The sequence below is a fragment of the Aulonocara sp. 'chitande type north' Nkhata Bay genome, linkage group LG5 (genome assembly GCF_057382095.1).
Source record: "Aulonocara sp. 'chitande type north' Nkhata Bay isolate Kocher_YH1m ecotype deep benthic linkage group LG5, A_spYH_male_GT1.1, whole genome shotgun sequence".
Taxonomy (NCBI): domain Eukaryota; kingdom Metazoa; phylum Chordata; class Actinopteri; order Cichliformes; family Cichlidae; genus Aulonocara; species Aulonocara sp. 'chitande type north' Nkhata Bay.
The window spans coordinates 6,047,006-6,069,746 of NC_141348.1; the positions used below are offsets into that span (position 1 = coordinate 6,047,006).

At 42.2% G+C, this 22,741-nt stretch overlaps 1 protein-coding gene across 7 annotated transcripts in view; it reads left to right on the forward strand.

Moving 5' to 3' along the window:
• The window catches only part of LOC147329773 (receptor-type tyrosine-protein phosphatase gamma-like), a 407,188-nt gene that overhangs the window by 375,442 nt on the left and 9,005 nt on the right, over positions 1-22,741 (forward strand). For 3 of the 7 annotated variants that reach the window (XR_015129015.1, XM_086291106.1, XM_086291107.1), the window contains exons 10-12: positions 8,980-9,088; positions 9,605-9,654; positions 12,472-13,231. Coding sequence is in view for 3 of the 7 variants with exons in the window: in XM_086291106.1 (XP_086147232.1) it covers positions 8,980-9,088; positions 9,605-9,654; positions 12,472-13,231 (919 nt within the window). In the remaining 4 variants the exon portion in view is untranslated. Of the gene's footprint in view, positions 1-8,979; positions 9,089-9,604; positions 9,655-12,471; positions 13,232-14,985; positions 15,339-22,741 lie in introns of those variants that run through there. The other 4 variants (XR_015129017.1, XR_015129018.1, XR_015129019.1 and 1 more) reach the window with 3 other exon arrangements.

The window sequence follows — 22,741 nt, forward strand, 5'->3', positions numbered from 1 at the left end:
GAAACATGTTACTGGTCTGAGGAAACAGTTGAAGCGTCTGAATCGGTAGAGACACTGGAGTTTTTTACGCTGTAACGTTATGATCATACAACACTGGGTGTTTCATCTCTGCTGGGTTTTTCTGTTTGCTTTCTTGATGGCTTCCTCTTATGTGCACGGGTTGAGGGTGGCCTCCTTGAATGTGAATGGGTGCAGGGATGCCGATAAAAGAGCCTTATTAGCTGAGGTGATCAAACAGAAGAGATTAGATATAGTCTTTCTCCAAGAAACACATACTGACAGTTTGAATGAGATAGACTGGGATCTGTGGTGGGGAGGGCAGAAGTTTCTTAGCCATGGGACAAGTTTTAGCGCAGGAGTTGCTATTTTGTTTTCTCCTTCTCTAAATGCGAATGTTATTTTCAGCATAGAGATGGTGGCGGGCAGAGTCCTTTGGGTGACGGCTGAAATTGAAGGTTTTGTTTTTACTTTTGTTAATGTCTATGCACCAACCTCATGGGCGGAGCATTCGATTTTGTTTGAAACATTAGGAGAAAAATTAAGTGGTGCTGCTCAAGGGGACTGTGTTGTGTTGGGTGGGGACTGGAATTGTTGTCTTGACTTTACTTTGGACAGGACTGGGGCGGAGCCGCATCTTCAGTCATCTTCTGCTTTAACAGATGTCCTACGGCAGGGATAGCTCAGTAGGTAGAGTGGTGGCCCCATGATCGGAAGGTCGGGGGTTCGACTCCACTGAACGGCTACCCTGAGGTACCCCTGAGCAAGGTATCGTCCCTACACTGCTCCCCGGGCGCTGCACTGGTGGCTGCCCACTGCTTCACTGGGTGAATGGGTTAAATGCAGAGGAGCTATTTCCCTATGGGGACTAACTTTACACTTTACACAATTAACTTGGTTGATGCGTGGCAGATGAAGCATCCCTCATCCAGGCAGTATACCTGGGTGAAAGTGACTGATGGCAGGGTTAGTGCAGCGAGAGTAGACAGGTTTAATGTGTCTGTTTCATTTACTGCTCGAATTGTTAACTGTCAGTGTTTTCCCGTTGTTTTTACGGATCATCATTTAGTTTTACTGGAGCTGTTTCTATCTCCCACCAGCAAATCCAAATCTTTTTGGCGGTTTAATATAAAATTGTTGCATGATCGGATATTCTGTGACAATTTTAGGTATTTTTGGGATTACTGGAGATCACGGAAGGGTGATTTTGATTCCCTTACTCAATGGTGGGAGGTAGGAAAGGCCCAAATTCGTGTGTTCTGTCGGCAATATAGTTTTCTTTTGACAGCCAATATCATGAGAACTGTGCAGGACTTTGAAAAGGATATAACACATGTGGAGACTGTCTCTGGTTCACAGTTTGGTCAGCAGGATAATGCCTGTCTTCATTCTAAAAGGCAAGAGCTTAACCATTTTTTACATGAGAGGGCTAAAGGAGCTCCAGGACATGGACGCTCCAACCACGTTTTTCTTTAATTTGGGGAAATCTGTGGTTCACAGAAAGCAAATGGTGTGTCTTCAGCTTTCGGATGGAAGAGTGACCACGGATCCGGCTGAGATGAGACGGCATGCAGTGGCCTTTTACACGGACTTGTTTAGTGCGGATGGCTGTGATGTGGACTCTGCTTCGGACCTTCTGCAGGGGCTTCCTCAGCTGAGCCCAGGGGATCTGGACGTTTTGAACAGGGATATAACCTTGGATGAGCTGTCTGCGGCGGTGTCTCAGAAGGCTTCAGGCAAAGCTCCAGGAATAGATGGTTTACCTTCAGACTTTTTTAAGCACTTCTGGAGTCTTCTGGGTTGGGACCTGCTGGACATGTTTAAGGAGTGTTTTGTAGGAGGGATACTTCCAGCTTCCTGCAGGCGTGCAGTTATCTCTCTCATACCAAAGAAGGGGGATTTAACCCTTCTTAAGAACTGGAGACCAGCGGCCCTTTTATGTGCAGACTATAAGATTCTCTCCAAGGTTTTATCGAACAGACTGAAAATGGTCATTGACCTGCTGATTGGTGTGGATCAATCTTACTGTATTCCAGATAGGTCTTTGATTGATAACTTGTTTTTAATGAGAGATGTGTTTGATATTTGTGAAGTGTACAATGCTAATGTTGGCATCGTTTCTCTTGATCAGGAGAAGGCTTTTGACCGTGTGGACCATGATTTTCTTTTTTCTACCTTGCAGACCTTTGGTGTTGGGTGGGGGTTTCTGACTTGGGTGAAGCTGTTGTATAGCGATGCTTGCTGTGTTGTGAAGGTGGGAGGGGGGTTGAGTTGTCCTGTGCTGGTTCGGAGAGGGATTAGACAAGGTTGCCCTATCTCTGGACAGCTTTATAGCATTGCTATTGAGCCTTTTCTCTGTAGACTGAGAAGCAGGTTGAGGGGTTTTTCTTTGCCGGATATGGTTCAGAGCCCTCCTGTCATATCCTGTCGGCATATGCTGATGATGTTAATGTTTTTATTATGGATCAAAGGGATGTGCAGGAATTGCAGGAATGTCTGGTTTTGTATGGGAACGCTTCCTCAGCTAGGGTAAATTGGGATAAGAGTGAGGCTTGTTTGGTGGGGCAGTGGAACTTGTCGAGTATTCCCACGCTTCCTGGGAACGTTCGCTGGGGTCGAAGGGGCATTAAAACTCTTGGGGTTTACTTGGGGAGTGATGACTTCGTGAAGCAGAACTGGGAGGGAGTGCGGGAAAAGGTGGAGGCTAAGCTGTCTAAATGGAACCGGTTGCTCCCCTACCTGTCCTACAGGGGTAGAGTTCTGGTAGCTAACAATCTGGTTGACTGATCTTTATGGCACAGGTTGCTTGTTTTAGTGCCACCACCTGGTCTTCTGGAGGAGGTGCAGCGGCTTCTGGTGAAGTTTGCTTGGTCGGGACAGCATTGGCTTCGTGCAGCGGGCCTGTATCTTCCTGTGGCGGAGGGGGGACAAGGCCTAATAGATGTTTTGTCCAGAACAGCAACCTTTAGACTGCAGACGGCACAGAGGCTGCTGTATGGCTGTGGTCACAGCTGGCTGGCTTCTGCTCAGCTGCTGCTTAGGAGAGTGGGCCGGCTTGGATTGGATAAACACCTCTTTCTTCTGAAGTTGGATCAGGTGGATCTGTCTGGACTTGTGCCATTTTACAGCTCGGTGATGAACGCCTGGCGGACGCTGAAGGTCGCACGTGCTCCAAGACCTGGGATGTGGCTTTTCGAGGAGCCGCTGTTTTTTAATGACTTTTTTCCCAGCACTGTATTTTCTTCTGCTACAATACGGACCAAGTTTGTGGAGGCTGGTGTTGTCAAACTGGGTCATCTTACAAGGATGTCTCTGGGTGCACTTGGTGGTGTCACAGGCATTAAGTCCTACAGAGTGCTGGAGAGGATTATGGAGGACGTTTGGCAATCTCTGTCGCCTTCACTGAGAGACTTTGCTGGAGACCGTGTCCTGGCTGATCAATGGGCTGATGACAGTGAATATGTTTTCCCTTCATTGATGGGCAGTCCTGCCTTTGAGGAGCAGCCTGAGGGGAGTGGCATGCTGCTCTCCCTGGGGACACCAGTGCTGGATAGTTTCAGCTCTTGTGGCAAGAAGCAGCTTTATTTATGCTGTGTTAAGTTGCTGAATTTCCGCTCTCTGGTTGGAATCCGGGACTCAAAATGGACTGAGTTTTTTGCTTCGGTCTCTACCCCTAAAGGCAGGTGGAGGGTCCTGTATAAGCCTCCTGTTGAAAAACGGATGGCTGACCTCCAGTGGAGGATTATACATGGAGCAATAGCCACGAACAGACACAGGGCCCACCTGGACCCGGGCACTGGGGAGGGTTGTCCTTTTTGTTCAGAAAGGGAGACGCTGGAGCACTTAGTGGTCTGTTGTCCGCGGCTGGTGGGTTTATTTTCTTTGTTGCAGGAGTGGGTGGAATCTTTAGGGGAGGCTTTCTCTGTACCTTTGTTTGTTTTGATGCTAGGTCAGGGTTGGACTGATGTTTTGCAAAGTCTAAAGGGCCTGTTAGCATCCCGTCTGAGAGTAGAGCATGCTTTTTACTCTCTGACTGACAGTCTGGACTCCTTTGAAACTGTGTGGGGCATTGGAAGGGTTTTGTGTTCAGTAGGAGCGGATGGGACACTTGTGCTTAACTTTTGAGTGTGTGTGCTGGGTACCTTAGTTAATGTTTGGTGTACAATGAATGTTGTGATTATGTGGTAGAATTTTTGTGTCAGTTTTTTTTGTTTCTGTTTTTGTTTTTAATTCGGTGTAAATAAAGTTGTGTGAAAAGTCAAAAAGTCTCTGTTCCTCTCTCTCTCTCTCTCTCTCTCTCTTGTTCCTCTCTCTCTCTCTCTCTCTCTGTTCCTCTCTCTCTCTCTCTCTCTGTTCCTCCCTCTCTGTCTTTCTGTTCCTCTCTCCCTCCCTCTCTCTCTCTTTCTGAGTGAATGGGGCTGGGAATGGGAGTGTCGGAGTGAGTGGATTTCTGTTTTCGGGTTCCTCTTTTCTTCTTTCACTGTCAGGTGTTTATTTTTTCGACACATGGTTGTTGGTGTGTTTTGTTTGTTGCCGGCTGGTTTGGTAGCTTTTGCTACCGTCTTGGCTTGGCACAGTGCCCGCTGTTGAGGGTGGTGCAGGGTTTGAGAAGCTGACACGCCGTCATGCTGTCAAACTTATACCGACTGTGAATTGCTCGGTGGAAGAAGCTGTTTTGGCTGTAGGAGAGGTGGTGGGCTATGACAGCGTGAAATCTGCCTCCCGTATGAACGGTGCTATTATTATTTTTCTTGTTAAGGTACCTAAAGTTAATGAGTTGGTGGAAAGCGTCGTCGTCATTCACGACACCTTTACGCCTGCTCTCCCGTTGGTTAGCCCTGCTAAAAAGGTTACCATCTCAAATGCGCCTCCTTTTATTAAAAATGAAACTTTAGCCAAGGAGCTGTCACGGTATGGCCAACTGGTTTCGCCCATAAAGACGGTCTCTTTGGGGTGCAAATCTGTGCTCCTCAAACATGTGTGTCACAGAAGGCAGGTTTTTATGATCCTCAAAGACAACGCTGGCGAGCTGAACCTGTCTTTCATGTTCAAAATAGAGGGTTTCAACTACATGGTGTTTGCTTCATCTGAGAGCATGAAATGTTTTGGTTGTGGTGGAGAAGGGCATTTATTTCACTCCTGTCCAGAGAGACGAAGAAACACGCAGCCCGCGGATGATGCCATTGGGTCATCTCCTGGTAGGGACCCGGCGATCACTCATGCGAAACCCGCTGAGCTCTGCCATAGCTGAGGTGGACCCCGCTGCCGAGGCGCCTGTGGAAAACCGGCATTTTCCAAGCAGTAACGGGTCTGATGAAACTGGCATTGTGAAAAGTGTTGATGGTGTGGAACCGGATCTGACTAATGACCAGTCTGCAGTTTTTTCTTACACCAGTCAGACAGCTGACACGACTCTTGAGTCTGTGTGTGATGATCTTTGTGAGGATGACGACATGCTTGATGAGGATTTGCTGAAGTTGTCTCAAAAGAGAAAGAGCTCGGAACCTGCCCACTGTAGTACAAAAATGTCGAAAGCTAAGAGAGGAAACAGAGCAGGAGAGAGCAGCATGGAGTCTGAAAGTGATTTGTCCCTAAGCCAGGAACACCAGAATCTGTACTCTCCTGCTGAGATCAGGAAATTCTTGCAGAAAACCAAAGGCCTCAGGATGGTGAAAGTGGAGGATTATTTTCCGGACCTTAAGCTTTTTGTTGAGTCGTCTCGGGTCCTGACAAAAATCAGGGAATTTTATTGATGATGTGTTGACAGACCAAGAGATCTATCGTTTAAAGAAACTGATTTTGAAAGTGAGATCTCAAGCACTTACTGCTGATGATGACGATGATGTTTAGGAACACACTCTATATGTCACTGTCTTTTTTCCTCTGTCTCGCTTCTCTCATGTCTGAATTCAAGATAGGCACATTAAATTTGAATGGTGTTAGAGATGAGGTAAAAAGAGCTGCTTTTTTTTGAGCTTATGAACCTAAAGAAATTGGATCTTATGTTGGTTCAAGAAACTCACAGTACTGGTGACGATGAGAGTGACTGGAGGAAGGGCTGTGGGGGAGATGTTTTTGTAGTCATAAGTCCAGTTGTAGTGGAGGTGTGGGGATTGTGTTCTCTAAGAATTTTTTACCTGTTTCTTGCGAAGCAGAGGAAATAATCAAGGGGTGTTTGCTGAAAGTTAAAGTCAAATATGAACATGTGACTTTTGTTTTTCTCAATGTATATGCACCAACTAAAGGAGTGGACAGAATGGGTTTTTTAGATGTCCTGTGTGATACTGTTAAGGTTTCTAGCGATGATGAGTATTTGTTTTTGTGTGGGGATTTCAATTGTACTGCTAACCCACCTTTGGATAGGAACCACATCGAACCTCATCCTGCGTCCTCTCGCAGGCTTAGGCAGCTGGCTGCAGCTGTGGACCTGTCAGATGTGTGGAGGTTTTTCAATGGACATCTGTGGCAGTACACATGGAGTCATTCTAAGGACAATCATTTATCTTTGGCAAGACTGGATCGCATATACTCATTTAAACATCATTTGAGTATTTTAAGGACTGTCAGATAACCCCTGTTGGTTTCTCTGATCATTGTCTGGTTCATTATTCTGTTTTCATTAAAAATGTTCATGTAAGGAGTGCCTACTGGCATTTCAATATGGCCCTGTTACATGACAACACTTTTAGGACAGCTTTTGAATTTTTTTGGCTCACTCACTGGAAATCTAAATCTGACTTTGCATGTATCCAGCAGTGGTGGGATTTTGGGACGTGTCAGATCAAACAATTGTGTCAACAGTTCACTCGTGATGTGACTAGAGACATACCCAGATCTATGAGAAACCTAGAGACTCAGGTGGTAGAACTGCAGAGTTTAGCGGTGTCTACAGGAAACCGGGGGCTTTTAGATTCCCTCAAATCCAAAAAGGCTTTTTTAGCTGACCTGTTGGGCACGACAGCCAAAGGGGCTTTGGTCAGGTCACGTTTCCTCAGTGTCACGGAGATGGATGCCCCATCTCACTTTTTCTTTGGACTGGAAAAGAAGAATGGGCAAAGAAAAATTATTCACTCTCTGTCTCACGATGGCTCAATAATCTCGGATCCTTCTGAGATCAGACAGTTTGCTGTCAGCTTTTATAAGGACCTTTTTAAGAGTGATTTCTCAGAAAATCCTAGTTTGTGCAATAGATTCTTCAAGGGACTCCCTCAGGTGGCGGCTGAAACCAATCGAAAACTGGAGGTTCAGCCAACTTTGCGTGAACTTCATGCTGCTCTGATGAGTTTTCAGAATGGTAGAGCTCCTGGCATGGATGGCCTTCCTGTTGAGTTCTACAAAGACTTTTGGTCTGTGATGGCTGAGGATTTGCTGGAGGTTGTCACAGATAGTCTGCAGAAAGGCTTGCCGCCTCTGAGCTGTAGACGGGCGGTCATCATTCTGCTGCCAAAGAAGGGAGATCTGCGCAGTTTGAAGAACTGGAGATAGGTATCGTTGCTCTGTACAGACTATAAGATTTTCTCCAAAGTCCTGGCCACCAGGCTTCGTGACGTGATGGCTTCTGTTGTTCATGGGGACCAAACGTATTGCGTCCCCGGCAGGCTGATAAGTGATAATGTCACTTTGATTAGGGATGTTTTGGACCTCTCTAGCTCTTTGGGTATAAATGTTGGTCTCATTTCTCTAGACCAACAAAAAGCTTTTGACCGGGTTGAACACCAATATTTGTGGCTGCTTTTGGCTTCAGCCTAGGTTTTGTAGCCATGATTCAGGTTCTGTACCGTGACATTAACTCAGTTTATTGAAAATATAATTAATACATTTTCTTTTTATTAAATCAAGTATTTTAGAAGTCAGGCATTAAAAGAAAGTGCCCCTGATCAGAATTAAACATAATCACATATGAATTAAGGTTCTGTGTTCACCAGTGCTATAATTATTACCATGCCAAATCATGCATAATGATGGACTGGCGACATACTTATATTTCCCACATTCCTGCAGACACTAAAAGGTCAAAGCTGGATAATGTCAACACACACAAAATTCAGACATTAGACCAGTCATTTTCACTACTCAAACTACATTTGTAATTTAACATATTAATCACACTTATACTTGGATTATTATAGGGTTAAGAATTTGGTTAAGAATAAAGATGATTTACTAGTTAAGCCTATTCTCTGAACTCGTCACTTCTACTTCAGGCTTTGGTAGTCAATAAGGTTGCTGCTATCAGGTCTCATATCACTCCTCCAGCTTTTTCTTATCCCCCAGATTTCTGCTGTTTTCATTCACTTTGTCAAGGTCCTGGAGAAGAATTGTCTTCCTTCCGCTCCAGGCTTTTCTGGGAAAAATGGCATCTCTGAAACATTTCGGTTAGATGCCAGAGTGCTACATAGCACTGAAACTGTGCTTTTAATGTTTTTGTTTTTTTGGTTTTTTTTTTAAAAGGTTTTTTAATAAACAGAAATAACAGAATGTATGGATAACAAGAAGTATGCACTTGGAGTCTTTCTAGATCTATAAAAAAGCATTTGATACTGTTGACCACGAAATTCTAAAAATCAAACTTGAAAAATATGTTTGAACTGGCAAAAGTTTTTCTGTCCACCCCCTTACATTTATGTAATGCATTCAGGCTACATTCCAACGAACAGCCATCAGTCATAATTATATTATATACCATTATTATTATATACCATTCATATTTTAAAATAGTAATTTTAGAAAAAGCAGTCAAATATTTAAAAAAAACTAACTTTTCCACATGAAAAGTGACCACTTTAAGTCACATTGATGGAATTAACTGCATATCATAGAAAAAGGCATTTCAGGTTTACAAATGTTTAGTTTTATTCCCACTCTGCTAACATATGCTACCTACTGTCATTTACTTGGAGGAAGACATAAAGATTTCTCATTGACATAACTCAGCATGCCAAACTTACCGATTTTCTTGCTGCAACTTGTGTTGTTGTCCAGGAGGCCATCATTTCTCCTGTCTCCCCCGATGTGCTCTACCTCTTTCGAGTCCAGGCTGTCTGCACTAATGACATGCGCAGTGACTTCAGTCAGAGTATGCTTTTTAGAGGTAGTACGTGCTCACACACACACACACACACACACACACACACACACACACACACACACACACACACACACACACACACACACACACACACACTCTAAGTGTGTGTGTTACGAATTCACACATTCTCTTCTCCAATGTCTTCCTTACTATCAGTATTTCCATCAGCCCTGCATATTATTGGTGTATAAGCCATAATAACCTTAATATTTCAAAATGTATTATTACTTATTCCTTTGATCATAATATTTTAGTCATTCATATTAAGGTTATTAATGTAAGCTAGTGATGTATCAGTAGCTGCAGACTAAAGGACAGACAACTGAAAGTGTAATAATTCAATTTAATTACATCCAGTTAATTAGCTTCCTTAATATGTATTCAGTGACTTACATTTACATTGTTTCATGAAGTGGTTAATGAGCTTATAGTGGACTCAAACTAGTTTGCAAACATCTGTTTAAGTGTTCCTCAGTCCTGCATTTCACTGTAGATACTATTTTCTTTCTCTTGTTTTAGCGAACACTACCAGGATCTTTGAAGGGACGAGGATTGTAAAAACTGGAATGGTAAGGATAATGGATGTGAATCAACACTACAGGGAGTGCAGAATTATTAGGCAGATGAGTATTTTGTCCACATCATCCTCTTCCTGCATGTTGTCTTACTCCAAGCTGTATAGGATCGAAAGCCTACTACCAATTAAGCCTATTAGCTGATGTGCATCTCTGTAATGAGAAGGGGTGTGGACTAATGACATCAACACCCTATATCAGGTGTGCATAATTATTAGGCAACGTCCTTTTCTTTGGCAAAATGGGTCAAAAGAAGGACTTGACAGGCTCAGAAAAGTCAAAAATAGTGAGATATCTTGCAGAGGGATGCAGCAGTCTCAAAATTGCAAAGCTTCTGAAGCGTGATCATCGAACAATCAAGCGTTTCATTCAAAATAGTCAACAGGGTCGCAAGAAGCGTGTGGAAAAACCAAGGCGCAAAATAACTGCCCATGAACTGAGAAAAGTCAAGCGTGCAGCTGCCAAGATGCCACTTGCCACCAGTTTGGCCATATTTCAGAGCTGCAACATCACTGGAGTGCCCAAAAGCACAAGGTGTGCAATACTCAGAGACATGGCCAAGGTAAGAAAGGCTGAAAGACGACCACCACTGAACAAGACACACAAGCTGAAACGTCAAGACTGGGCCAAGAAATATCTCAAGACTGGTTTTTCTAAGGTTTTATGGACTGATGAAATGAGAGTGAGTCTTGATGGGCCAGATGGATGGGCCCGTGGCTGGATTGGTAAAGGGCAGAGAGCTCCAGTCCGACTCAGACGCCAGCAAGGTGGAGGTGGAGTACTGGTTTGGGCTGGTATCATCAAAGATGAGCTTGTGGGGCCTTTTCGGGTTGAGGATGGAGTCAAGCTCAACTCCCAGTCCTACTGCCAGTTTCTGGAAGACACCTTCTTCAAGCAGTGGTACAGGAAGAAGTCTGCATCCTTCAAGAAAAACATGATTTTCATGCAGGACAATGCTCCATCACACGCGTCCAAGTACTCCACAGCGTGGCTGGCAAGAAAGGGTATAAAAGAAGAAGAACTAATGAAATGGCCTCCTTGTTCACCTGATCTGAACCCCATTGAGAACCTGTGGTCCATCATCAAATGTGAGATTTACAAGGAGGGAAAACAGTACACCTCTCTGAACAGTGTCTGGGAGGCTGTGGTTGCTGCTGCACGCAATGTTGATGGTGAACAGATCAAAACACTGACAGAATCCATGGATGGCAGGCTTTTGAGTGTCCTTGCAAAGAAAGGTGGCTATATTGGTCGCTGATTTGTTTTTGTTTTGTTTTTGAATGTCAGAAATGTATATTTGTGAATGTGGAGATGTTATATTGGTGTCACTGGTAAAAATAAATAATTGAAATGGGTATATATTTGTTTTTTGTTAAGTTGCCTAATAATTATGCACAGTAATAGTCACCTGCACACACAGATATCCCCCTAAAATAGCTAAAACTAAAAACAAACTAAAAACTACTTCCAAAAACATTCAGCTTTGATATTAATGAGTTTTTTGGGTTCATTGAGAACATGGTTGTTGTTCAATAATAAAATTATTCCTCAAAAATACAACTTGCCTAATAATTCTGCACTCCCTGTATTGACTTTTGATTCTGTGTGAGCCTCTCTCATATGAACATCAGTGTCTCAATAAGCATTAGAGTCAGGAAAAATCAAGTTCATATGCATATGGATGAAGAGATTTTATTTTAGTTTATTTATGCAACCAAATTTTCAGAAACGACCAAACTCTAACTGCATTCTCTCTTTCTTGCTTCATTCCATACAATCATTTAAAAGGGTATGAATTCACCTAGAATTCATTGATGTCTGTAACTAGTCACTGGTAAATTATTGACCATAGTTCAGATAAATTTCACATTTCACACGAATCAAAGAATTCTTGATGAAAGCGATTAAGAGGTTAACAGTGTTAATGTTCTGTTTTTCATGTGACTGATCTCACGTCATATGACACCTTAAGGCCGGGGTGCCCAATCCCAGTCCTCGAGAGCTACCGTCCTGCAGCTTTTAGATGCATCCCTACTCCAACACAGCTGAATCAAATGGTTTGATTACCTCTTCAGCATGCCATCGTGTTTGGCAAAGGCCTGATAACAAGCCATTCATTTGATTCAGCTGTGTTGGAGTAGGGATGCATCTAAAAGCTGCAGGACGGTAGCTCTCGAGGACTGGGATTGGGCAGCCCTGCCTTAAGGCCTCAAAGTTCTAATGTCAGTTTTTTTTTCTTCAAAGGTTTTTAAATCTTTGCCCATTTCTAATGACCCTTAAAAATTGAAACATATTTTGACGTTTTCTAGTTTTAAAGCTCAGTCTGACCCTTTAATCTTGTTCTGATTTTGCATATATAATCAAATAATTTAACTTATAATCAGGTAAATGTATGTCAGACAGGTATGTAATATCTGTAATGTGTGTTACCCGAAAAGGATTCATGATATTATTATTGACATACTAAAACCCTGCCATCATGTTTTACAAGCAGATCGTAAACTTCATTTTTTTCCACACAGAGATGTCCTGTCATAATCTTTGTTGCACATGATGCTCATGCTGTGCACTCTCATTATTATGATACAACGTAATACTCTGATGTATATGGTTGTATTTGAGAATTTGCAGTTTCTACTCTGTATAAGATAAAAAGATTTGGTAAAACAAATAAATGGAACAAACAAGGTGAGTGAAATCTCACAGTTTACATTAGTTGTAATTTTCTTCATTATAATGTCAAAGCTCAGTGAGTTCATGGGATGACTGACGATGCGTCTTTGTATTAACTACATTTTTTTCCTTTCTCAGCCAACACTGTCTCCAGCCTCCTCGGCTGATATGGCTCCCATTTCCTCTGGCTCATCAACTTGGACTTCATCTGGTATCCCCTTCTCATTTGTCTCTATGGCAACAGGCATTGGTCCATCCTCCAGTGGTAGTCAAGCAACTGTGGCATCTGTGGTGACCAGCACTTTACTGGCTGGCCTGGGCTTCAGTGGTGGTGTCATTTCCTCTTTTCCCAGCTACATTTGGCCAAGCAGAGCACCCAACCACAATCCCACCTCTCACCACCAGGCTACCAAAGCCAGTGAGCAGATGAAAGACACGCCTGCTGTTGTCAGTGCAGCAGTTAAGGATAATAATGAAGCTGGGAGTGAGGACAGAGAAAACTGCAAAGGTCAAGGAGAGGACAGAGAGAGGGAAGGCGAGGCTACGGATGATGAGAAGGAAGAAGAAGAGAAAAAAGACAAGGAGAGGAAAGGATCGGGAGGTTTAAGCAGGGCAAAGAGGAAGGATAGCAACATAGCAGCAAAGCATTTATTTGGTAAGATGCCTTACTGTGGTGCACGGGAGAAGGAACAGACTGAAAAAGAGCCTACTAAACCACCGCCTGTTCGAAAAGACCAACTAAAAGCAAATACTTACAATCCACTTCACTCTTACCCAAGTCTTACCGCAGAATCAGCCAATCAAACAGCAGCAGTCCCCATCCAGGAGGACCTGTCAGTGACACTTAGGCACCGCATAATGAGGGATGAAAAGCACAGGCCTTTCTCCTACCACACCGGTAAGTCAACAAGGTGGTCATGTACAAACCAGTGGTTATAAGAATATTAGCTGTTTCGCCTATTTGCGGAAGAGCAGATTCTGTTTGTTCTATTAATATCTCCCTTTACATTAGTCATGAAATTACTTGTTATGAAACATGTTACAACTTGTGTTGCCTGCTGCTATTTAACACATTGTGGGCTTCTGTGTACTGTTTGTGGGGATGGCTCTAAGGTCCAGCTCCTTCATAGACTAGCTGGTTATAACAACAATTTTGAGTATTTATTTGAAAATGAGTATTAGTGTGTTGACCATTTTTGCTTTATTTTGGAGGGGGAATTTATCATTTAGACTTGTGGAGAAGAAGGATAGTGGATATATTGGACAATGAATGTCAAAGATGGAGGTCCCAGGCTAGCTAGGTTTACAAAAGTTTACAAGTGACTACGCCTTAACTAGACTCGATCTCTATCCCTCTCTCTCTCTCTCTCTCTCTCTATATATATATATATATATATATATATATATATATATATATATATATATATATATATATGAGTGTGTGTGGCCTCTGTGTTACCCGTATGTTAATGAGCTCCTGCTGTGAGGGCTGAAGTTGAGCATTTTGACCATCTACATTTTGATGTTTTGAAATGTGTCACAAACAAAGGAAGGATCTCAGGGATACTACATTTTCATGGATTAGCGACTTGTTAATCAAATTGCAAAGCATGACCTGCTTCATATGTCTTTTTGAAGGCTAAAGCAGTAATCATCTGAGCATAGGTATAATCTCATGATATTTTATTTTTAACTAAAACCCAGGACAGTAGTACGGCCAAATGACAACATGGGGAGATTTCTTTGGTAAAGGTGCTAACATTTCCAATTTTCTTAGATAAAAACTGTTCTATATATTGTAGATATGGTCCTGGAAAGTGAGGTCAGCATCACTGATAATGCTGAAGTAACAATTTGTAACACTCTCCAGAAACAATTTATAAGAAATTTCTGACCTTTAGCTTTAGCCCTAATAGTTGTGTTTCGTCCTGGTTTAACTGTAGTAAGTTATTAAAAATCCAGTTATCTGGGACAACTGGCTGAAGGGAAGAAGCGAAACAGACTTTGACTTTTTAGAAGGACATTTAAATGACAAACATTTAACATTATACAAGAGTCAAAAAAAGAACATGCTGAGAAAATACTGAGTTACATGAATAAATATGTAATACTGTTGTAATAATGTAATATAAATGCACTGCATACTTTTTACTGCACAGCTTTCAGTCCACTTGTTCTAATGGTCAGTGAAAGTTAGTACCACAGTGAAAGTGGAGAAACAATGTTACACATAACAATGTAGAGATTAGACAAATGACAGATGTGAGAAGGAGTAAAATGTAGGTTAACTCTGTTGCTGTGTAAGCTAGCTTTAGCTATCATCCTGCCATATTGTATGATGATTATTCTGCCATGATTTGTATTTTAGTTAACCATGAGAGCCATACATACTCAAAGTATTATTTCATTACTGTGGAAAGTCATTGAATGTGTCAGGTAAAATATGTGTGTTAAGAAGACACTTGTTGAATGTTGAAACAGCAAAGAAGAATAACTTAGTTTGGAAACTATGGTCCTGAGACTGATGTATCCATGCAGAGAAAATGTGGATTTGGTTGTATCTTTTGTAGCTGATACTCAATACAGTCAGGTGAAGGCAAGAGCTGCTGTCAGTGTCTCATTCATTGCCCCTTACTATTTCCCCTGTTTAAGGGCACAACATTTGGAAGCACCACTAGGATATTTGCCTTGAGGACCACGCCTGAGCTGTAAGAAAAAGCCAGATGACCCAGGCATCAGAAAGGAGCACTGCAAAGCAGCAGAGATGTTACTAGACTGACATTGGCGTTTGTATCCTGAAGTAAACAGTAATCACTAGGAGGCAGCAAAAATCTTTCAAGTCTAATAAACACTCATTTCATTGCCTGTGCTAACTCCTCTGGAGTCTGAAGTAGAGAAGCTACAGCTGAAAATGAAAGAAACACTGTATCAACTGACGGAAGAGCAGCTGATTAAATTATGTGATATACTTCAAATCTCAGGAAAAAAAACTATGTGATTAATAAAATACACAGTCAGTTAGTCTCACATTTAAAGCAACTTGAACATGCAGAGCTTCAACCGCATGAAGGTATGTCACACCTTCTTGATGTCCAGAAGGACATATAAGCAATATACAAATGGAGAGGGCAGTAGAGAAATTAAGACTGCTTCTACACGAAAAAGAGGACAAAATGCATTGCTTAATGAAGAATGGCATGAATCCCCAGCTTAAGGTATTGTTCCAACACCACCGAACGGCTCTATGTAGCACAACAATTATAATAAATGAGGCCAAATAGTAGAGCCTGAGCAAAAAGACAGGTTCACATTTTCCAGTCTTGAAAGGCAAATTGAAAATGGGCTCAGTACCAGACCTGCAGTTAAGGAGTTACAGTGAGGAACATAAGTATTTGAACACCCTGCGATTTTGCAAGTTCTCCCTTTTACAAATTATGGAGAAGCCTAAAATTCACATTGTATTCCCACTGTGAGAGACGGCATTTTAAAAACAATTCAGGAAATCACATTGTATGATTTTTAAAGAATTTATTTGTATAGCACTGTTGCACATAAGTATTTGAACACCTGAGAAAAGCCAATGTTAGTATTTGGTACAGAAACCTTTGTTTACAATTACAGAGGTCAATGTTTCATGTAGTTCTTGACCAGGTGTGGACACACTGCAGGAGGGATTTTGGCCCACTTCTCCATAAAGATCTCCTCTAGATCTGTCAGGTTTCGGGGCTGTCCCTGAGCAACACAGAGTTTCAGCTCCCTCCAAAGATTTTCTATTGGATTTAGGTTTGTAGACTGGCTAGGCCACTCCAGAACCTGGATATGCATCTTACGGAGCCACTCCTTGGTTATCCTGGCTGTGTGCTTCGGGTCATTGTCATGTTGGAAGACCCAACCACAACCCATCTTCAATGCTCTGACTGAGGGAAGATTGTTGCTCAAAATCTCACAATACATGGCCTCATTCATCCTCTCCTTAATACAGTGCAGTGGTCCTGTCTCCTTCAAAGAAAAGTACCCCCAAAGTATGATGTTTCCACCCCCATGCTTCACAGTAAGGATAGTGTTCTTGGGATACAACTCCTCCTTCTTTCTCCTCAAAACACAACGAATTAAGTTTAAACCAGCAAGTTCTATTTTGGTCCCGTCTGACCACATGACTTTCTCCCACACCTCCTCTGGATCATCCGGATGGTCACTGGCAAACTTCAGACGGGCCTGGACATGTGATGACCTGAGCAGGGGAACCTTCCATGCAATGCATGATATGAGACCATGGCGGTGTAGTGTTCTACCAACAGTGACCTTTGAAACTGTGAGAAAAGTGCCACAGAGTTATACAAACAACTCTCCTCTTAGAGTTAGAATAGTAAAGAGACTCCCTAAAATTTCTTGATCAAGACAACAGAATTGAGGCAGAAAATCCTGTTTGCTTCTCAGGAAGTTAAATCAAGTCTAAAATATGATCCAGCACTAGTCCAGAGTCTTTTCATGCATACTGTCCTGACAAACAAATACTTCAAATGAGCTGTTGTCAGAGAAGGTGAATATTGCAGTTGAGAATGGAAAGGAGAGACAGGATGAAAAGAAACATGCAGCTCCATCATGAGTACCTACTGTAAATACTGTCTAGACCAGTGATTCTCCAGTGGAAAAGAGAAACACGGTCAAAGAAAGAGCAAATAAAAGAAATGTGCGCTGACATGGTACTCCTGAAAGAGTTGAGGGCAGATGACACCACGGTGATTGGCCTCATCAGTGACAACGATGAGGCCGCCTACAGGGAGGAGGTGGATCGTCTGGCTGAGTGGTGCGACACAAACAACCTGCTGCTTAACACCGAGAAGACCAAGGAGCTCATCGTGGACTACAGGAGGAATGCTGACCCACATCCACCCATCCACATTAAGGGGACGGCTGTGGAGCGTGTGAGCAGCTTCAAGTTCCTGGGAGTCCACATCTCCGAGGATCTCACCTGGACGACCAACTGATCCAAGCTGGTCAAGAAGGCTCACCAGCGCCTCTTCTTCTTGAGGACTCTGAGGAAGAACCACCTGTCCTCAGACATCCTGGTGAACTTCTATCGTTGCACCATCGAGAGCATCCTGACCAACTGTATAACAGTCTGGTACGGGAACTGCTCTGCCTCGGACCGGACGGCGTTGCAGAGGGTCGTGAAAACTGCCCAGCGCATCGCCGGAGCACCACTTCCTGCCATAAAGGACATCTACAGGAAGCGGTGTCTGAAAAGGGCTGGGAAAATCATCAAAGACCCCAGTCACCCATCACATGGACTCTTCACCCTCCTGCCCTCTGGGAGGCGCTACAGGAGCCTCCGGACTAAGACCACCAGGTACCGGAACAGCTTCTTCCCCACAGCTGTCAGACTCCTGAACTCTGCCTCCTGACATCTGACCCACGTTAAACTCATGGACTGAACATACACACACCCACAACCACCCACACACACACACACAATGGACAACTGTACCCTCATACACACAATAACAAAATGGGCTGAACCACCACTCACAACCACCAGCACTTTATGTAACCACTGTAGAAATTATCCACATATCTCACTTATCTTAACTGCACTACTGTATAGTTCTGTGTAAATAATCATTCTGTACATACGATAATTTTTAATCCTACAACTGTTTATAACTTGCATAGTTCACATTTCTGTATAGCTGTATATCTCAGATTTCTGTATAGTTTTTCATATTTATATCCTGTTCATATCCTGTACATAGCTTGTACTCACTACAGCCTGTACATACTTATACTTATAGAATATTCATAACATACTTCATACCGTGTACATTATAACATACCATAATAGACCCATTCTGTAATATACTTGCATATCTATATTATTGCTAATATATGTGTAATATATCTATATCGTGGCTAAAGCACTTCTGGATGGATGCAAACTGCATTTTGTTGCCCTGTACCTGTGACATGTGCAATGACAATAAAGTTTAATTCTATTCTATTCTAATTCTATTCTAAGTTTCCAAAATCAGAGAAGCCATTCTAAAGACAACACCTAAGCTCAGCGCGTGAGCAATCGCACACTGCTGACATGGTCTCCCCACACAGAAAATCTGCGCTGCACACACAAAAAAAATCCAGCCTGAATTGGAATGAAAGTAAATACATGTATTTATTTTATTTCACTGATTTTCTGTTCACGGAGACTGTGTCAGCAGTGCACGATTGCTCACACGCTCAGCTTAGAGGGAACAGTGCCTGCAACCCAACTGCTTTTCCCCATTAAGGCGAAAGAAAATTCATGCTGTTTTATTATTAGCATGTGAGGGGAACAGCACAGTTTCAACAAAGATTTGCACCACAGAAATATTTTCCAGCACCATGCCACCACTCTAGATGCTTTTCATGTGTGAAAGAATGTTACGAATATTGTCAGCACTGCTTCAAGTGTGGGAGATGTGAGCATTTTGTGCAGGTTTCAACGCACCAAGCACCTTTCAAACAAGATAGCATTCTGATCTTCAAGTCTCATGAGAGTAGGGAGAGTAGAAAAGCGCTATATAAGAATCAGTCCATTTACCATTCATGAGAACCCACAGTGGCCTGAAGGACTGAAGGAAGTTCTGCGATACCCTTTTATCAGTAAAGGCTAGTATGACACCAAATATTGTTTTCAAAATCCCACGAACCATGACATCGTAGTGCCAAATAGGAATGTTATGGAAACTTTGCGGTCTGTTGGATCAATATATCCTGCTAATATATTGAAAACTGACTGGATACCTACTGCATCAGTCCATTATGCCCAGGCACATCTACCATTGAACACTAGGATCCACCTATCAAGTTGTTAATCAGATGTTAAGAGAAGAATCACAATCATTCTTTAGGTCTGACAACGACATAGGATGTGCTGAGAACTTGCAAACGAACACTTCCATGAAAGATAACGAGCCAGTGACACCGACTTATCTCTCTGTACCAAAGCCCTTGTATCAGGAGATGAAAAACTACCTGCAGGACTTCTGAGCTCAAGGGTCGATGGAAAAATCCACCTCATCATACTCCTCTCTGGTAGTCTGTAGGATGTCACGACAGTGCTGCAAAGAGTTAGGGAGAATGGAATCAAACTAAAAGCAAGGAAGTGCAATCTGTTTAGAGCAGAAGCAAGGTAACTTGGCGGGATTGTGTCAGCAGAAGGAAGCAGGATAAACCCCACAGATAGCACTGCTATGACTGCTTTGAAAGACAAACAGCCAGGTACTGTTGGTGAATTAAGAGCAATGTTGGGACTGTTCAGTTATTACAAACAATACAGGATTTTGATGGAATCGCCAATTCTCTGTATGACCTGCTCAGTGGACCTGCAGACATTGAGACCCAGCGAAACAAAAGATTAAAGTGGCAGATAAAATAAAACAACAGTAGTTGTCCCTTCAAGTACACATATTTAGTGTAGTGACATGCACCAGTCAGTGGTAGAGCAGTTGATAGACTGTTTAACTCAGCCTCCTGTTATAGGCTTTCCAAAATTTTCAGAGCCATTCATCGTGAAATGTTGCTTTGTGCAATTTCTTGCATTTCTCGTACTTTAACTGCAGTTAAGAAGAATTACCATTTGCGTTCAGAGTTTCTAGCTCTCAAATGGGTGATCACAGAAAAATTCTGCAATTACCTCTATTATGCAACATTCTTCACAGTGTACACCAATAATTATCGACTTACCTACATGCCAAACTGAATACAACAGGGTGACGATGGGTAGCAGAACTGGCAGATTTCCACTTCACGATTAAAATGTGAAGGAAAATGTGGTTGTAGACAGTCTTTCCAGCATGGTGTAGACACGATGAAAGGGTTCATGGAGGAAATTACATGTAATGTGATTGGAGCAGCTACACAGACAGTGGAAAGAATGAATCCAGTGTGTCGTGTCCATGGTCTCAGTTAACTGTGCAGCCATGGCCACAGATGTTTCCATCATACCACTGACAAAAAGCCAGATCAACCAGGAACAAAGAAGTGATCTGATTTGGTGTAACCTAACACAAGAAAAACCATCAAGTTCAGAACTAAAGCACTTCAACTCACAGGTAATATCTAAGACAACAAATTGAAGATGGATGAGAATCTTCTTGCACAAAGAAACAGCCAACCAAAAACAGCTGGTCTTACCAGAAAAACACGAAAGTACAAGACTAAAGGAGATACATGATGAATGGGGCCATCAAGGTGTTGAAATGAATGTTATCGGTTCTACCAGTTCTACTGGCCGCATATGCAACGAGAAGTAGATGATTATGTAATAAAGACGGTCTGTCTGCATAAAACTCAAGATCCATCTCATTACAGCAGTGCACCACTGACTAATATTGTCACTACTTAACCACTGAGACTTCTATCAAGTGATTTCCTACACCACAACAAATGCAAGACAGTTATGAATACATCCTTGTTGTCACTGTTTTACACACTTCAGGTGTATGCTACAACTTCCAAAACAGGTTATACAGCTGCAATCAAAATCCTTAATGACAGCATGAATACATCATAAACACGGTGTTGAATTTGAAAACATGTTGTTTGTACAACTGAAAAACTACTGTGGAGTTGCTGGATCCAGGACTATTCTCTACCATCCCCAAAGGAATGGGCAAGTGGAGCAGTTTTATAGGATACTATTCCAGATGCTGAAACGCTCTCTGAGAAGCAGAAGGCACTAATCAAGAACTAAGTCAATGCACTCAATAGCAAATGGACTCTTCAGCACAGAATTCAATTTGATTCGATTTTTATTTTTCTTGGAGCTTAACACACAGACCCAAAGCACACCACAGTCACTTGTATCACTCTCATGGACCTTTATCAAACGTGAGTGTTGCTTGTCACCTGCTCTGGCCCCTGGAACACAACTGATTATGGTTGCTGGCAACCGTGGCTCAGGGGGTTGGGAAGCGCATCTGTAACCGGCAGGTCGCCGGCTTGATCCCTGGGCTCTCTGTCCTGGTCGTTGTGTCCTTGGGCAAGACACTTTACCCTACTGCCTACTGGTGTTGGCCAGAGGGGCCGATGGCGCGATATGGTAGCCTCGCTTCTGTCAGTCTGCCCCAGGGCAGCTGTGGCTACAACTGTAGCTTGCCTCCACCAGTGTATGAATGTGAGAGTGAATGAATAGTGGTATTGTAAAGCGCTTTGGGTGCCTTGAAAAGCGCTATATAAATCCAATCCATTATTATTATTAATTTTGAGGAAATCCATTATTAAGCTCTTTTTTGAAAAACTCTGTTGTACATGCACAGTGCGTCATTAAGAGAAAAAGTAATTATCTCAAACTGGTTAAGGCTCTGTAAGGCCAGCTAATTCAAAGAAAGCCTGTAGAGCACACTGGCCATTTATATTGTTGGATGTGTTTCAGTGAACATATAAAGAGCAGCTATATTTAAAAGCACTACATTATCTCAACCACAAAAAAGTGACAAAGTGGCTGGATCACACAACATGTAGCTATTGTGGCTTTGTTGTCTACTCTGCTCATTTTCATTTCCTGTGTTGAAACATTGAAGTAAAACAATGAAACAAACAAAATCAGTCTGCACACAAAATACATCTCATTTTGACTTGATCATTAATGTTTGTGACATTCAGGTTAAACATGACATCCTTATGCTTATTACTACACTTACATATTTGACAGTACAGCTAAAAGGTTCCTTGCAGCAGTAATGGTACTAGTTCATGAACTTTCCTGTGGAGACACTTTCAGTTTCAGACAATTCTGATTGGTCACGTGTTTGTAGTTTTTTTGTTGTTTGTTTGTTTGTTTGTTTTATTTTGTGATTTTTTAAAAAAATGTAATTATTCTTTTAAATTTTTTCATGGTTTTGCAGGATACAGTGGAATCTGTGCACTCAGTAATAATCTCAAAGGCCTTTTTGGTCCCTTGAAAAAGGTTTCTGCGATTAAAAGTTTTTGATAGTGCTGCTTTTTAGGGGACGGACCAGTGGAAGAGAAATTGTTACTTATTAGACTTTTTTGGCCATTTTCATAATATTGTACAAAGTACTAAACAAGAACTATGACTGTATGTGTGTGTATATGTGTGAACATTGTCAGCTGGTACGCTGTGTGCCCTTACAACCCTGTCTGCCTTACAACGGCGCCATCAAGGTCTATCAAGTGCCCAAGATGATCAACCTTATGAGGCCAGAAGTCTTTAAAGACATTGTGTGTCTAAAAGGTGTAATCTGAGAGATTTACAAAATGTGCCCAAAAAATCAGAGCATGTAATTTGCATGCTGTTTATCTGCTACATACTTTTCATAAAGGTACATTTCCATTTAAGCTCCCTTGGGTCAGATTTCCAAAATATCCTCATGCACTGATTAATGGTGAGGGCACCTCCAAATAATTT